The sequence below is a fragment of the Epargyreus clarus genome, unplaced genomic scaffold (assembly GCF_041222505.1).
Source record: "Epargyreus clarus isolate Ecla_fem2 unplaced genomic scaffold, WU_Ecla_fem_2.2 ptg000024l, whole genome shotgun sequence".
Classification (NCBI taxonomy): domain Eukaryota; kingdom Metazoa; phylum Arthropoda; class Insecta; order Lepidoptera; family Hesperiidae; genus Epargyreus; species Epargyreus clarus.
The window spans coordinates 9,401,139-9,419,277 of NW_027332231.1; the positions used below are offsets into that span (position 1 = coordinate 9,401,139).

An 18,139-nucleotide genomic window follows, 5' to 3' on the forward strand; every position below is an offset into this window, starting at 1 on the left:
GCCGATGCGCGCGCACCACTAAGCTCAACCATCGACATTTTGTCAAATATATTTACGAATTCGACAAACTATTTTCAGATTGTACAATATAAGTTTGGAAACTACTTATGATCCCCAGTTCCGAATAGGGTATAAGTATGGCCCCGAAAAAGGTAGGATTTTTTCTATTTCACATTTTATATGAAATATTTTATTGTGTTAAATACTTAGTTTACTTCATCTTAAATATACTGTTTAAATTATTTCGGTTACTTTAAACCATAATTAGACGTAGAGTTAGAGTAAAATTTGATTAGCAATAGAAATAAAGTATTTAATGAAATAAATACATTCTTATGTAATACTTAACATATCATCGATTAAACACATGTTGCTATGAACACAATGGACCACTATAATAAAACCCAAACGCACAACATTGGTAATACTGCAGATCTATTCACAATAACTTAAAGCCTTGTTCAAATAAAAGCTTTATGCCGAAGTTAATATCTGTTCGTGCTACTTGATGTTTGTTTGCATTAATTTGAACAAGGCTTTAGACACTTAACCATCACTAAACACTACAGTAATACTTTCTACCATAGATAAACAAACCAAATAGACTGCTAATTCATGATACTTTCTTATAACACATCAGTCAGATGTGTGCTACAAAAATAACGTCTTCTACAAAATTAACTTAGTTCATATTGCAATAATTCATATTGCATACAATTAACCTGTGAAATATGTTAATTTAATTGTGGAAACAATACCAACTTCAATAAATAAATTGGAATATGTTTTGAACAGTTAAATATGTATTTAACTTTTTTATTCAATATTTTATTTAATATTTACCCTTTTAAATTTCTTATCGTCATTGAGCGAATTTATCCTTTCAATGTGCAATCGTTCAATGTCTTGGCATTCAAGTAGTTAAAAGCTTATTCGTATTACCTGTTAGGAGTCTGTTTGGTAACTTCGTCTATTTTGTCTACAAAGTACAAATTAGACATAAACCTTAATTAGGCACATTTGTAACATTTCAGACGCACAGCTAGTTTATGTAACCAGAAAATCTATTCCTATATACTTACCATAAATATCATTTCTACGTAACAAAACGTTGTATAAGTATTTAACCAACCCAGTTAATATAATAACTGTATTTTTGTAATCGGAACCGGAAACACTTGGAACCTCGAAGTTTTCATCAATTTGTATGAAAATATCTTTGATACGTTTTCGGAATAAAAATAGAATGAAATATTACAATTATTTTGAAATGTTACAATTAAATATCGTAAAGTATTGCAAACTTTGATTGAAAATTCTGTCCAAATTAGTTAAATATTTTTCAAAAAATGATGTTGTCATCATACAAGCTGATTTGTGTACTTGTGTACACACTGACAAACACTGAAAGTGACGGGAATTCTTAAACATATATTGAAAATTATAATCTGCATATAACTTTTCACTTAAATGCAAAACTTAAACATTTAATGATAATATAAGTACGATCGAACTAAACATTTATAATATTAAATCTAAATATTAGACCGCTTAAGACGAAAATAGGGTTCGGAATAGTTTTTATTTCACCTACAATGCTACGAAGATTGGCAGAAATGGTTAAAATCTTGGCACCTATAATTAAAGTCAGAGTAGATGGACTAACTAGCACCTTACTTACAACATAAAGACCTATACATATATTCTAGTACTAGTATGAACTTATATTCACATACTTTTCCCCTTTTAATATTGAACTTAAATAATTGAAAATTAAAATCACGTTATCATCTATTAAAATGACAAAAATACTTAAATAATCAACTACGAAAACAAAGTCATTATGCATTACAGTCGTTTCATTTAGATGAAAATTATAATATTTTTCGTATTTTTGTTAACATTGTAAGTACTTCAACAACGCAATAACTATACTATGCTAAATGCAATTTCCTGTATAAAAATATTACCTACATTCCCACATACATCGACTGACAGTTACAACAGATAACAAGAGAACAGTACATCTACCAATACATTCATAAAAATGTAAGCTAATACGTTCGATAACTGATTTAGATTCCTAGCCCACAAGGGAATAAGCCGGTTAGAATTCCGGATCTGTGGCGGAGTAAGTCCACGGAGAAATCTTTGGGGTTGATCCTAAAGAGGCTGAGGGTAAGTACTGGCTTGGGACCTAACGTCCAATGTGTCGGTCCTCTGTAAATATGTACGGAAAAGGCAAATTGTGAAACGTCCGCTCTACCCGGTTTGGCTGTTGGCTATCGGCGCTTGATATCGATTAAATTTATGTAATTTACGAAAATATGAACGAACAAACTTGAATTCAATTAAAAAAATTGAGGGATTATGTAATCAATTTTGATATTTTTACCTTTAGATATATTAACTGTATTCTCTCAATAATATATTAAAACCAATCTATAAAACTGTCTACATAGTATTTAAAAATATGAAAGTTATTAAAATGTAGCAATATTTTTTGATATTTTATTTTTGATCTTTCATTTGGTTTTCTCATTGTTGAATAAAAATTTAAAACATAAATAGACTAGCAGAGTCTAGAGAACTACCTAATCTCTGATTACATTTCACAATACTGAGTTAATTTAAATTGGTACTTGTACAATTAATTATTTTTGATGATTGATCGATATTATGATGCCGATAAGTCTTGTGTTCTCGTCTATGCACTCGTGTTTTGATAATATAAGACTGTTTAAAATAAATAAAGAATATTCTGTAATTAATGGAACCAACCATAATGAGAAAATATTTTTCGACAATATCGCATATTATTAAAATATATGTAAGCCAAGAATCTATAACACATATTTATTAACTGATTTTCCAAACTGAACAGTATTTTGATCTGCTATTAATATATTCAAATACCATTTTTGTATTTTAATTTAAAAAAATATGCGGTAAATTAATAATAAGTACTTACAACATCGTAATAATTAAAAATCCAAATTGTCAAATTTGAATTGAGAACACGAACACGATTACCCCATTTTTTTTTAATTTGCCGTCAGGAAGATCTGCCAGTACACAACAAACTGCCTAATGAGCTAAAGGCATTACTGCCGGAAGCCATTATTAACTTCTTTATTACGGTGATAACGATTATTAGGATTATTCCATATCGATCGCATTATATCACGCAACTAACGCAGGAAGTACAAGCTGTAAACATTTTATAGCCTTCGACATCGAATCGTAAATGTCGTTTAGTATTCAAAGATGTAAAAAGTTGGTGAAGCATATAAAACACCATGTGAGAGCTTTCAATGTCGTTTCAGGAAAGTTTGTTCACACATATTAAGAGTATGTGCAAAAAACTATTACGTTTGTCGTAAAACTCTTACTTACAAAAAACTTATTCAATATAATGTTACATATCTATATGAACCTCTTACCTACTGAGCTTATTTATTAAATCTACTAGGTCGGTATTATGACCACTTTACTTGAGCTTAGACAAGACGGAAAATAAATGTTAGTAATATAATTAATAAATAAAATAAACAAAACATCAAAAGGAAAAAAATGTTTTCACTTACCGATTTTTACCATCCATTATGATAATGTGTATTATTATCGTTTTTATACAATTGCATCATGTCTTCATTTTTATAATCTGTTATGATCCATTCGCAATTAAAAAATAATTAATACTTCGTGTTTCTACTATTCCACGCCGCAATGACGCTACGACTGCTTTATGGAAAACTGTAATAGAAAAAAGAAAACTACAAACTACTCGACTGCTCGACTTAGAACACAGAATTAAATCTTGAAAATGCCCTCATGTAACCTGTGTCATTATTTGTAATATTTAACAGCTGTTCATATCGACTTTAATGGAAATGACGACGTATCATGGTCAATATTTTTACTGTAATTGATAGCAGTACGTAGTTAATATCTTCCTTAATAAAACATTTTTTTTATGGAATCGTTTGTAGCCGAGGTTCATACGTCAATCTTAAGATACTTTTGGAATAGCGTGATTAAAAATCTAGACGCACAGCTGTGCAAGTACCATAGGTCTATGTCATGATTACTGGAATCTTACATCTATAACATAGATTAGTAAAGATGCTTCGCCGCCTTGAAATTGAATGAAGCCACAAACGGCTTATTACTAAGTTCTTTTTTTTAATTATTGACAAATAAAAACATTTTTATAGAAAATTTACGAATAAATCACTAATACTGCGTAATTTACATAAAAAATAAATAATTATTTCAAATATTTTAGGGACATTTTAGCACGGACGTGGAAAAACTTTTTTACGCAACTATTTCAAACGCAACTATTCTCAAAACTGGGTACATTTTCTTGTTAGGAGTGAGTAATCTTTACTAATCTATGATCTATAATCAGTCCTTCTACCCCTTTCTATGGCGAGTGAACTTATTAAGTTCACCGCTATGTTCCTAAATCTTTTAAAATATAAGCAGATAAGCTATAACAAGCTATCAGTTCCTGTACCCAATAAAATTATATAACTAAATATAGCACTTCTTTGTCGTTACACTCTTAGCCAACGTGGTCGTGGTCATTATGTTCCTGTACTTTGCTGGGGACCTGATGTAGATGTTTCGCCACTTTGCTCCACTACGTCCAGTCATATCCAAGGATTTAAATCAGTGTTTAAAGATACTAAGCTAATTTAATGTAGCAATAGATACCCCGATGTCGTGATGTCGCCTTGTACTAGCTAATGCCAGACACGGGGACTAATTAGAATTTGGTAACGCCCACTGCAAGGAAGTAATTTACCTTTGTACCGTCAGCAAAAACAAAAATAAAAAATCCTATGTAAAATAAAATTATTTTGAGTTATAAACAGAACGTGAATAAAATACTTACCTCAACCAAATTTTGTACACAAATATCTAATAATTGGCCAAGTTCCGGCCAACCGGCCAACCGGAGGGTTCCGTACAACCAATTTTTTTTCATTTCTACTATATATTATTATAGCAGGCATTGAAGTACACACATTGCGAAAATTTGAACTGTCTACTTATAACGGTTTAAAGTTAGTTGGAAAAATATCGAATAGCAGTTTGTTGTATGGGGTTGGGGACCCCTTTTTGTATTCACCTCTTTTTATTTTTAGTATTTGTTGTTATAGCGGCCACAGTTATGCATCCTCTGTAAAAAATTCAAATGTCAATCTATTACGGTTCAAGAGATAGAGCCTTGTGACAGACGGACAGACGGACAGACAGCGAGGTCTTAGTAATAGGGTTCCGTTTTTACCCTTTGGGTACGGAACCCTAAAAATGTTTGACTCCTATATCTATATTTTATTTTCAATATTAATTCGTGTACTTTGCTTTAAATGTGTATTTTAGAATAGTAATACATGTTAATGTTGTGTATATATTTGTGAATTGTAGTTATATGTGCAAGTAGCGTAGATTTTGTGTATGTTACTATTTATAAATATAGAAATCCTATTTATAAATATAGAACACTTACCACCTCCTCATTTTTCACATTATTTACTTACATAGACTGATAACAACCGTTTTAGTGAAATTTACCATTTGATATAATAAATTAAAATAATTATGTATAAGGGTTACAGGTAAGAACTCGATTTATCAAGTGACTAAAATTGAAATAACGTTATCAAGCGTTTTTCTTTTTATCTCTTATTTTTCTTTCTTTCTTTTCATTTCTTTTCTTTTTTCACACTTACAATTATCAGTCAGCAAGTTGCGCAGGTTGTCTGCAAAAATGCTTCCTATCAATTATTTACGGTGCCCAAATACAAAATATATATTTTTACTAAAATGTAGGCGATTTTTTGTGACTCATTACCTCATTTTCACCATAGGTCATGTGATTTAACTAATGCAATGCAGTTTTACACTATTTGAACTAGTTGCTACCGAGGCTTCACCTAGTAGGTACAGGAGAAATACTTGCTTGTAATTTAGCTCTAGAACATTATGTATTATGTACTCGTATGTATGAAATAAAATGTTGAAAAATCTTTTTTGAACAATGTCAGATGAAAGCGATTCGGAGGTGAGTACTTTTCTCGCGTGATTAGAAAAAATGAACTTGTCACAAATTAAATGGATTAATAGGTTTTACTCAGAAAGCTCAAAGCACGCAATGTTTTAATCGTTTGTTTACGCTTGCCTCGATAGGCTAAGAATGCTTCAAATGTTCAAATTTATTTATAGTCCTGTTACATGATTGTGAACTATAAAGACGTAGCATAAATAATATGCAAATATCTTCAATATTTAGTCGTAAATCAGTGAGGTTGAGCCCGTTAAGCAAACCAGTCTTTGGTTTGCTTCGGTGATGTGCTTTTGTGCGTTTTGTTTTTGGAATTTCGAGCTTTAATTTTCAAATTTTCATTGAAAGACTTTTGAGTTTAATCATGTTGAAGGCAATGATTAAACGAGCTCTGAAAGCTGATGAAGAAGTGCTTTTAGCAAAAACTTTGCATCGGTTTGATGTACGCAAGATCTTGTTTGTAAATATTACCTACATACATATGACGTGTCGGCATAAGTGCAAATATTTACAATTTACAAACAAATAAGCTTTTGTTTTTAATGTGTATCCGTGTTATCTTTAAATTTATAGAAGCACCAGGGTAAAATATTTGTTTAAGCTTCATTTTAAAAACTACAACAATGCAATAAATTGAAAATATGGTACCATGGCAAAAACATAATAATTTTACCCCGCAACGCAAAAGCGAATTTTACATAAATAAAACATGCGTTTTGTTTAGCAGAAAGAAACATCGACAAAATCACGTGGAAACCTCGTAGAAGATGAGGCTTTGGACTGGCTGAAACCACGAGCACTCCTGAAGCCAGATGACCAGGAAGAAGTTCCAGATATTGTAAGCCTGTATTTAATTTAATTTAGTTAATGATTTATTTTTCTAGTTTAACATTATAGGAAATAAGTGACAATATTTATTATGAATGTGATGGGTAAATTAATTAAAGAGATATGTGCATACTTATGTTATTAATTAATTGGAAGCATTAGTCTGGAAAAGTGCAAATTTCTTTCAGTATCTAATATGGTAGACACTGCAAAGTCTTAAAGTATTTGTAATTAACTTAAAACAAAACTCTTAATCTGTTTGGAATTGCATGTCCATGGGAACTTTAAATGAGCATCGGGTGAACTGCGGTCATTTACTATTTTTACCACGCTTTTATTAGCTTGGATTATATCTATGTATGTTTGTATGTAACGGAATTTTTGAACTCAATTTTTACCCACTTTGAACAGTCCGATTAATTTAAAATTTTGGACAGTTATCAAGAATCGACGACAATACACGATTTTAATAATTTTATCCCATTCTTCTCATCAGGATCGTCCAGAATCAGGATTAACGATATTCCTTGTGCGATTTTAGCGTGGTTTTTAATTTTTAAACTATTATTTAACAACTATCTCGTCAGAGGAAAATGTTTTTAACCAACAGCGGCTTCAACACATATCTATGCTAATTAACAAAATGATCTACAGAATAGCTGCCATTTATCACTATGAAATACCATTTTCAAACAGGAGCTAGAAGAGGAAGTCGGTCGAATTTTAACAACAATAAACCCACAATGGGTCGCGGATGAGGTGGCGTACCACTATGGCCTATCGCGGTTCGTCGTGAAGCCCAAACCTACTTTCGGCAAGGCCTATCCTCTCTATGTGTACCAGGGCACCGCCATCCGAAAGGATTCTGATGAGGCCAAGGCGCAAATGGCAGCAGGATATGGTCAGTTACCATACCATTTGAAATATAGTTGAAATAACTTTGTAACCTCTCTATGTATCTGTATATTTTTATACACGGACTTTGATATATAAGACCCTCAAAGGTTCTTTCGAAATAAATAAGATGAAAGTCTGTCTGTCTTTACAAAATGATAATCATTTTCTAAGCTGAGAATAATATTTTAGAAACATTATGGTTTCTACGATAACAAAACACAAGTCCCTAATGAAAAAAAGGTTTAATTTATTTTAAGTTTAATTACGCATTTTTTTAAATAAGTAGTTTAATTAGTTCATACAGATAATAAAGGAATTTACGTTTCACATAAACTTCTTTTACCATGTACAATATAACATAGGGTTATTATTTCTCTAAGCATGTCGTAATGTAAATAGGTATGACTGGATTTGATGATGCCGGACCGAAGCGTGCAAAAGTGAAGAAGTCAGCTGCCGAAGAAGAAGAGGAGGAAGAACCGGAACCGGAACCACCGGCTGCTGAGGAAGCTAAGGGAGAAGGTAGGATAGTTATTGTAAAAGCATCAAACTACAACCAAGTGGAATCCAAACATTAATTTAGAATAAAATTCTGGGTTTGATCGCCAGTATTTCGACACCAAAAATGACACGGAGAATTGAGAATGTGTATTGTGAACAGAATGTGTAATAATTGTAGACTTAATTTATTTAACAAATAAACGTTAAATACGCCTATTATTAATGATATTTTTCGGCCAACAAGCATAAAGATATACAGTAGTTCTTTTTAATAATAAATTGTACTTGAAGGATATTAGTTTTACTTAAAAGTCGGTCACAATCGTATCGCCAGTTATATATAAACATTGTGTGTTTTGTTTTCATAGAGGACGTTGCTGATGAAGAGAAAGCAGAAGCGCCACCGGACCAAGCAGAAGTACCAACGGAGGCGGCTGATGAGGAAGTTGAGGGAGGGGAAGGCGAGGGTGGTGAAGAAGAAGCCACTGAAGAAAGTAAGGATTATCTTTTATGTGATAAGAAGTAGCCAATGAGCATGTAGTTCACCTGATGGTAAGAGACTACTGCCGCACATGGACTTGTAATGTATTTAGTTAGAATTGAGTCCTTGAGATCGGCCACAGATGCACTATTTCCACCCAAGGACAAAGATGAAACTGATAAAATTACTACATCCTTTAAACTAGAATACAGTAGCGCTTAACACTCCTTTTATAAGGCAGGTATTACAAGCTTTTGATGTAATGGTATCACCGAAGTCATACCACGCAAGGTTCAGATTCAAACTTTAAACCGTTTGAATAATTTGTTTTATAACAATAAAGATCTGTTCAGTGATAAAATTCAATACAGCATTTGAGGAATACTATTCTAAAAGGATTAGAATATGATTGTACCTGTAGCATTTTTACTATAGTTCAATGCACTAGATTCAGTAACCTTATAAGTTTAGAAGTATTGACTTGGTAGATGCAGTAAGCACTTGCAAAATTTAACTATAAAATATCAAGTATCTTAAGCTAAGGTAAGGCTCATTTGATACTGCAGTGGAGTTTGTGGTTGATACTACGTCAATCAAAATCAAAACTCCACTGCATGCTGGCGTATAGCCAAATGCGGTTAACTATTAACATTTTGACGATATTCCGAAATTGTTTTGTTAATTTAATATATTACAATGCAAAGAAAATTTTAGGCAGCCTCATCAATATAACGGGGGCCAGTAATTTGGTTTCTGTTTTGCTAATGGTTTAGTCCGCGTAAAACTCCTAGTCCGCTCTGAATATAGAAATGTATCGCGTTGCCATAGCAAATTGTATGACTACACCTGCAACAACTTCAAAGCGGACTAGCGCTAGACTTTTGGCGCGGGCTATACTACTATTTAAAGATTTAACGGTTATAAAACTTGATGGTTCGAACACTAATCTGTTAAATTGTTGCCTACCGAAATTTGACAATTTCTGCCTACTAGAAATTATCAAGTTTCAAAGACATAAATAAACAATGATTTTATTAACAATGTCTTTGTCATTTAAGAGGACGAAGGGCCAACCGAAGGTACTGATGAAGTATTGGAAATAAAGCCTCGTGTAAAGAAATTGGCGAATCAATTTAACTTCTGTGAGAGAGCTGCTCTTACGTACAACTTTCCGCGGAGGGTATGTATTATTTATTAAACCTGTAAAGAAAACCAAATATCCTTCATTAAGAAAAAAAACTTTAGTAACATAACATAAATATGATTCATCATGATCATAAAATTTAAGCGAAAAATAGAAATTAATTATTTTTTGATATTTAACAAAGTTTTTTTTTTATAATATTGGAGTAGCAGACGAGCATGCAGTCCACCTGATGGTAAGTGGCTACTGCCGCCCATGGACATCTGTAATCAACCCCAGATAGGATTAGATATTCCTACCTGAGGTGGGGCACAGTTGCGCCGCTACCCCTGAGGACTAAGCTGGAACGCCTCGGAAAAGTCTGTCTCCCTTACCACACCCTTCAAACAGGAACACAGCAGCGCCTAACACTGCTGTTATTAGGTAGAAATAGGTGCGGCGGTGGTGCCGCCGGAGTCGAACCACAGAGGGTTCTAAAACCTAACCTAACCTTAAAGTTGCGTATTACATACTGAATAAGTTCGTCAATAAATACGAAATAATCATATCTCTACGATCTCGACTTTTCGAACCGTATTCTTAGTTTTGCAAATAAATTGAATGTTACTAAAATATACTTATGATTACGATATTCTACAGTCCGTGGACACCCAGACTATACCACCACCCCGAGCTAACTATGGAGCCACGGCTCTCCAATGCATCATATTCGACTTCTATCAAGAGGACTACGCCAGGAAACAGCGCGAAAAAGAGGAAGAGAAACCAAAAAGAGTAAATATCATTATTAATAATAAAAGTGGGTTAGAAGTTTTTGTATAATAAATAGTTATTAGTATTCTGGTTTATACTGTTCACTTCAATAAAATAACTGTGAAAAAATTTAACAAAATAAGAGCTTATTTCGTATGAGAGAAATCACAATATTGATGACAGACATGAGTTCAAATCATGATATATTCATCATCTACCTATAACATTACATTTTCGTAAAGAAATTTAAGAAAATGATCGTTTTGAAAATTTGTCAGAATCTTCTTCGAAATCAGAATTACTATTTTGCGATATTTTTACAGCTTCGCAAAAAGGCCGCCAAACATGCAAAATCTGCGCAACAAATACACGACGAGCAATTGGCGCAGCGTATTAGAGAGGCGTGGGCCATCCTGGAACGACTTGTCAACCAAAACATTTATGACGATATCGGTAAATAAACCTACATAATTGAATAAAATTAGAGGTCAACTTAGAAAATATGTAATCATTATTGACCTGAAGTTAAGCTATAAACTATAAATAAAAACGTAAAAAAACAATCATTTTACCTGAAATTAAGCTTCTCTACTAAAACGTAAAAGTCCCTTGTTTTCATATTTGACCCATCATGGAAAAAGGTAAACTAATGATTAATTTTTATTATTAAGAGATTTTTTTAAATTATTTAATTTTTGTTATTTTTTATTTTTAAGATTTTTTTTTTATTATTAAGAGATTTTTAAGTGTCTCATTAAGAGTCACAATATGCTGCTCTGCGCCTTAAAAATAAAGGTTTTACAGAAACTAATATTTATTACTTAAATACTAAAATAATCATCATTCGTCTTACTTATGCGGACGTCACTTATAGCACAAAATAAAAAGGTACTTACTACCTAAGTTCGAACTGTGACTTGAAATCTGAACATTTAAGATACTAGTAGCGCCATCTTTTGTCGAATAGGTACAGATTATAATACACTTATGCTTCAATAGTTTTACAATATTTTTTCTCAGCTCAAGACTACCGTTATTGGGACGACCCATCAGACGAGTTTCGCGAAGGGATGGGATCTCTGCTGCCGCTGTGGAAATTCCAATATGAGCCGATGCGAAGCCACGCGGTCTGCGACCTGCAATGGAATCCATATTACCAGGATCTGTTCGCTGTGGCTTATGGGTCTCGTTAGTAGCGCATTTTAGTAAAATCTGTACCCGTGATTTAATCTAAGAATACACTAGAAAGATAAGTCAAACTAGTATCTAACTACATCGTGCAAATTGATAATCTTTATGCCCCTTTTTAGAACTTCGTTTATAGAACTCTAAGGGATTAGTATAGGGATGTAATCATTAATGTCCAATTAATGTCCATTAATGTCCTAATTCCCTTGGACCAATGTCCAAGGTTCAATTCTCAACGTGATAGCGCAAAATTCAAAATACTAAACTAACAATGCGTGCCTAAGTGTTCTCCTTTATCTACTCCTCAAAGAGTTGTATCATTTTTGTTTCTTTTTTATATTACAAATTGTAGGCTTTTGTATAAATTTGTATAATAAATAAATTTGGATCATACTATGCCACTTTTTTTAGTTGACTTCACACAGCAACAAAAGCAAGGATGTCTATGTCTCTTCAGCATCAAGAACCCGGCGTTTCCCGAATACGCTGTTATCACAGAATCACCGATAATTTGCCTCGATGTTTATAAGGAGACACCCTATTTGGTTTGTGTTGGTGAGTTCTTCCGCCTTTTAACATTGATACAAGTTTTTAATGAAATAATATGCTTAAAGTCGATTTGTTTATGTAATAATATCTGGAACTCTTCAAGGCTAATGCTAAACGATAATAGCCAATTGAACAAACAATTATAAATCGCCCCATCGCCCCACGTAAAATAAACTCTTCAATTAATATTTAATTAGTCGCTACTTTATGACGTTTACAGGTCTTTACGATGGTAATGTATGCGTATATAATGCTCAGCTCACCCTGGAGTCGTCATACCAATACAAATCGGATTCAGTACATGATAAACACAGCAGCATTGTTTGGGAGGTAAGATCTTGGTGTTGATGAATTTTGGATGTTGATGACATGATAAACAAAATTACATTGAATGCACTTGAAGTAGAACCATAATGGATCGCCTTACTCGGTGTTAAAAATGATTCATTAAGCTCCCTTAGTACGTCATTTCTGAAGTAAATATGTAAATGTATATGGGTGTAGGCCACATGAGCATCAAAGAATGGAAAGAGAACGAATTTTTGTGGTATAATATCACTAGAACCTTCACATATAGTTCATCAACAATCATTACAAGTTGTAGTCATGAAACTGATTACAAGTAATAATCATTAACACCCTTACACTTCTTCTGTCTAATAACGGCAGTGTTTATTGCTAATGTTATGATATTACATTTTCTTATAACAAAAATCACTCAGAAAATAAAAAAAGAGTATTATGTGTTAGATTCGCTGGGGAGCCCGCCTCATCGATGGTGAAGCGTCGTTCTTCTCGATATCTGGCGACGGACGTGTGGTGCAGTGGGCGGTGATGCCGGGCGAGCTGCAGGCCACCACCATCATCACGCTGCGCTCCAACGTGCCACCCATACCAGGCCCGGACGGCACCATGCTCACTGTTAACAGTTAGTCATCATTAAGTTTCATTTATAAATCGTCGAAGTTTCAGAGTTCTTCTAGTTCTGCCTGGGAGAGGTCTAGGCCTATAGTCTGACTCATCAGAGACATGACATCTTTCGTTCTGTTCTCGGAACCATGCTTGTTGTAAATAGTTGGTCACTATTAAGTTTCTATTAAGTTCAGACAATTATAGATCTCTTGTTTGGCTCATCAACGGTAAAGCATAATTCTCGATCTCTGGCGACCGCTGTGTGGTGCACTGGGCGGTGATGCCGGGCGAGCTGCAGGCCAATGTGCCACCCATACCAGGCCCGGACGGCACCATGCTCACTGTTAACAGTTAGTCATCATTAAGTTTCTTTTATAAATCGTCCAACTTTCAGAATTTTTCTTGTTCTGCCTGGGAGAGGTCTTGGCCTATAGTCTGGCTCATCAGAGACATGACATCTCTCTTCCTGATCTCGGCATCATGCTCGTTGTAAATAGTTGTTCACCATTACGTTTCTAGGAAGTATAGAGAAATCTAGATCTCTTGCTTGGCTTATCAAGGTAATGCGTTGTCATTATCTTGGCAAGGCGTGTCTTACCTACTAATATGTGAGTCTGTCATACAGGAGTTTCAAACTATAGTGATGTAATTTTAAACACAAAACCAATCGACTTTTATCAACTCAGGCTGTGGCAGCTGCATTTGCTTCCATCCAGAGAAGCACGACATATTCATGGTGGGGACGGAAGACGGCATGATACACACATGCTCCCTGAAGTACAATCGCAACTACGTTCGTTCGGTGCAAGGACACCACATGCCGGTCTACAGGATCAACTACAACTTCTACAATAACAGCATCTATGCGTCCTGTTCAGGAGATTGGCGTGTTAAGATCTGGGAAGATGGGCGCGAGTGAGCATTTTTACAAGCTTCTTATATTATTTACTATGTAAACTTAGTTATAATCAACTTTAAACAATTTTTACCTACCACAGTTCAAAATTTAACCGTTTAAGCAGATTTCTTTATATCTTGTGTAGACAAAAATTGGTTAAGATAGGATTATTACTGACTATACTGACATTCCTTATGGATGCGCTTATGGATCAACCCTTATAGATATTTTGAAACACTTCTACATAACAATATACAATAACTGATTTAGCTTAAAGAAATATTTATGTATATTATTAGATTACTTTTGATAATTAGATTTACACACCTACTTATTATGTATAAATATCTATTCTTTTCATTCTTACGATGTGTCCTTGTGCCAAAAATAAGGTATACTCGTAAAGCAGGTATGTCAAGACTTTGTTAAGTATAAATGTTATAATTTGTTTACAGTGAACCTCTGTTTATGTTCGACCTGGGGTCCCCAGTTGGAGACGTGAAATGGGCTCCTTACTCCAGCACTGTTTTCGCAGCTTGCACCGCCGATGGAAGGGTAAGCAATCATCAATAATTGCTGGTCATGCAGCAATGGTTCGCATGACTATAATCATGTAACGTCGATGGTAGTAACTTTGATATCTAGGTAGAAAAGTACATGGAAAAGTACTTAGTATTTTCTTGGGAATATGAGCTTTGTGTACTTGACTAGGTTTTTATGCATGGCGCCAATAGTAAGACAGGGATTGAGGCTTCGATTGTAGAAAGCTTTAAATAGGCACATATTTTTGAATTGTTAATAATCGTCACTTACAATCCTTTATTTTTTCGTTTCATCTTTCACATAAAGGTATAAGAGTATAAGACTAAAATATATAAAAGTGCTAGAGTCATTTCACATGGTCAGACTGCCTTTTACACTAAAGATACACTGTCTTTTATTAATCCTATTATCCATCTCCATCTACATTGTTTTCTGTTTGTGCAGGTGTATGTTTACGACTTGAACGTAAACAAATATCGGCCCATTTGCGTACAAGCTGTGGTATCTAAGAAGACCAAGAAACTCACAAGAATTGACTTCAACCAGCGACTACCCGTCATACTCTGCGGCGATACAAAGTAGGCATTAAATACAGAACAACATTTTTTTTATAATAAAACAGTAGTACACGAGCATGCAATCCACCTCGTGTGATAAGGGCGACATACTTTTCCGAGGCGTTCCGGCTTAGTCCTCAGGGGTAGTGCATCTGTGGCTGATCTCAGATAGGAATATCTAATCATATCTGGGGTTGATTACATATGTCCATGGGCGGCAGTACCGCTTACCATCAGGTGGACTGCATGCTCGTCTGCTACTCCTAAATTATAAAAAAAAACCTACACAATGAAATAATATGTTAAATCATTTTATCCTAAATAAAGTCGTGCCCAGCGGTGGCGATCTTAAAGAAATGGTAATTATGACTACGCTCAATAACGTCCAAACCAAATGTTGGACATAACAAAACGGATAAATGCCACAATAACGGACTATTTTTCAATTAAACAAACAGAGAGAGCATAAATAAAGTTACGGTTGATAAAATGCAAAAAGGAATCAATATTAAAATGTTAATATTGATAACAAAAAATACAAGCAGTAGCGATTCCAGAGGACGGGGATTTAGTCAAAAAAAATAGAATTAGATATCCAAGTTACAATAGAAAGGTCTTTTTTTCGCCGACGTCACAAGCTCCTCGCAAGAACAATCCTAATACCGTCTTTGATTAAAATATATTATTATACTTTCATACGGGAATTCCGCTTTAAAACGATAAATTTTACATAAAAGATAAATCTATTCTAATGTTTATAATGTCTATGACGTGTCTAATCAGATGCCTAAGGTTGCGTTGCTAAGCAACCGCATTTTAACATAATAAGCTTTCTTCGCATTCGCAGTTTTTTCGCGACTTATACTGGACTCCATAATATTCTTGTATGTATAGCTAAGTAGATGAATCACCATTATGATTCAATATAATGTGTATAAATATTTCACACAATTTTGTAACGCCTCCATAGCTCAGGGGTTAGAGCACTGGTCTTGTAAACCAGGGGTCGAGAGTTCAAATCTCTCTGGGGGCATGGATTCGTGAAAGTATTGTTATTTTTATACGTGTCAAAAAAATTGTCATTAATTTTATGCCTCTTAAATCTTTTTTAAGATTTTTTCAACAATACGTTGACTATTATAATTATGAGCTTAGACTTTTATGGGCTACATTTAGGCAGTCTTCTCATTAAATGCCTGTAATAACTCTATTTTTCTACTCTATTTCTATTTTTTAATAATTTTAATATTTACTTAAATATTTTCCACAGAGGCACGTGCCACGTACTGAAATTATCGCCAAACTTACGAGTGATGTGTAAACCTCCGAAAAAAGCTCAAGGAATCGATCAAAGAACTTTACAGGTAAAATATTTATGTAACAGTGACAATTTATATTTTAGTGTAATTTAACATTAAAAGAGAAGTGCATAATATATAGATAAGTACACGCACACGTTTTTATATTATTTTTATTAATTCATGTTTATTCATGTTATAATTGTTAGAAACCTATTTCTATACGGACCACCTTATGTGAAGATCCTTGCATCCTCTGCAACAAACCCCAAATAAATAAGGACAACATACATAGAATACACCTGACACAACAACAACAACAAAAACAACAAACGATAAATTGTACCCCACAGGGGGTACAATTTATCGTTTGTTGTTGTTGTTGTTACCTATTAAGTAAGTTAAATATCGAAAATTGTTGATACGATTTCCGTGTTTCATTCATTCCTTTTTTTCTTCTCAACAGATTATGAAGTTGGATAAACTATTGAGTTTAGTCCGCGATCCACCTTTCACTACTGGAGTTGTAGATGAAAAATTTGAAGACGACTGAGTAATTATTTTTTAGTTTTATTATTACTAATATTATTATTTATCTTCAAGAATGATTACGAAGAATAATACGATTTGCTTTCATGTTTTTGGTTTAATTATTAGCAATAAAACAATATTTATTATTAGATAATTTTATTTCTATACCAATAAAGCTTTTGAAATAAAACATTTATTTGCGTCTACATTTATTAAAATAAAAGTTTTTTTATAATCACAAAGCACTTATTAATAAATATCCTAAGCTTCCATCTGTAAATGACAATGTAATTACTATCACGTAAAAATATAATGTTGGACAACATTTTTTTATTAAACAAATGGTCATGGGTAAGGGCCCAGACGTGCACTTTTAACGTCAACGATTCCGGTGATTTTCGGAGTTCTGTTAGTACTAAGCGGTCACACACAGGGCGTACGAGTACGGCTGTCGCAGTATTACCGCCTGCCACAGCCAACAGCGGCGCAGCGAGCGGCACGTTATGAGTCGAGCGGATGAAACAAAATGACACTTGTTTCAAATACGTCCGCCGATGCCGCGGCGGACGTATTTGTTTAAATAATTTTGTTTTAATCGCGCGTTAAATTAAGTTGTACGAATACGGAACAATTTATCAGTGACTTGCTCTCGTATATCACTAGCTCTCCTATATTTAAAAAAAATATCGGGATAGTTCCTGTATTAATTATAAAGAGTGTGAAATTCGCCAAGTTCTCTTCTGTTCAGGTTAAGTGGTTGCGCTAGTCTTGACTGAATAATACCTTGAGCTACGGCACTCGTTTCCAGGCAAAGGCAACATTTTTTAAATTTAAATAGTCCTAAATACGTCCACCGCCGTCGTCGCCGCGGCGAGCTGCGGCATGCTGCCGCTCGCCGCGCCGCTCGACACAGCGCCGGTAGGTGTGGCCGGCGTTCTTGTCGCCGAGCGTTGTATCTTTTTTCACGCGGCCGAATATAAAAA

At 33.9% G+C, this 18,139-nt stretch overlaps 1 protein-coding gene and 1 non-coding gene across 3 annotated transcripts; both read left to right on the top strand.

Moving 5' to 3' along the window:
- Positions 1–5: 5 nt before the first annotated feature.
- Positions 6–17,348, top strand: LOC140752450 (dynein intermediate chain 2, ciliary). 2 transcript variants are annotated; one of them, XM_073086755.1, is made up of 17 exons: positions 6–152; positions 6,804–6,914; positions 7,601–7,805; positions 8,201–8,323; positions 8,671–8,796; positions 9,842–9,963; positions 10,567–10,701; positions 11,004–11,133; positions 11,701–11,868; positions 12,280–12,423; positions 12,638–12,747; positions 13,168–13,345; positions 14,016–14,244; positions 14,683–14,782; positions 15,215–15,348; positions 16,598–16,691; positions 17,092–17,348. In XM_073086755.1, exons 1-17 carry the CDS (start codon positions 138–140, stop codon positions 17,176–17,178), a joined length of 2,211 nt encoding a protein of 736 aa, XP_072942856.1. In that variant the 5' UTR covers positions 6–137; the 3' UTR covers positions 17,179–17,348. The 2 variants fall into 2 exon arrangements, with proteins under 2 accessions (XP_072942856.1, XP_072942855.1); XM_073086754.1 differs by having other exon boundaries at positions 15–152; positions 6,801–6,914.
- Positions 16,288–16,360, top strand: TRNAT-UGU (transfer RNA threonine (anticodon UGU)). Its single transcript has one exon. It is a non-coding gene; the product is annotated as a tRNA-Thr (tRNA).
- Positions 17,349–18,139: the final 791 nt, after the last annotated feature.

Excerpts from the sequence above, each read along its gene's own strand:
- LOC140752450 (XM_073086754.1), top strand. Across the intron at positions 8,324-8,670 it reads TGAGGAAGCTAAGGGAGAAG|AGGACGTTGCTGATGAAGAG; the intron begins GTAGGATAGTTA and ends TTGTTTTCATAG. Across the intron at positions 8,797-9,841 it reads AGAAGAAGCCACTGAAGAAA|AGGACGAAGGGCCAACCGAA; the intron begins GTAAGGATTATC and ends TTGTCATTTAAG.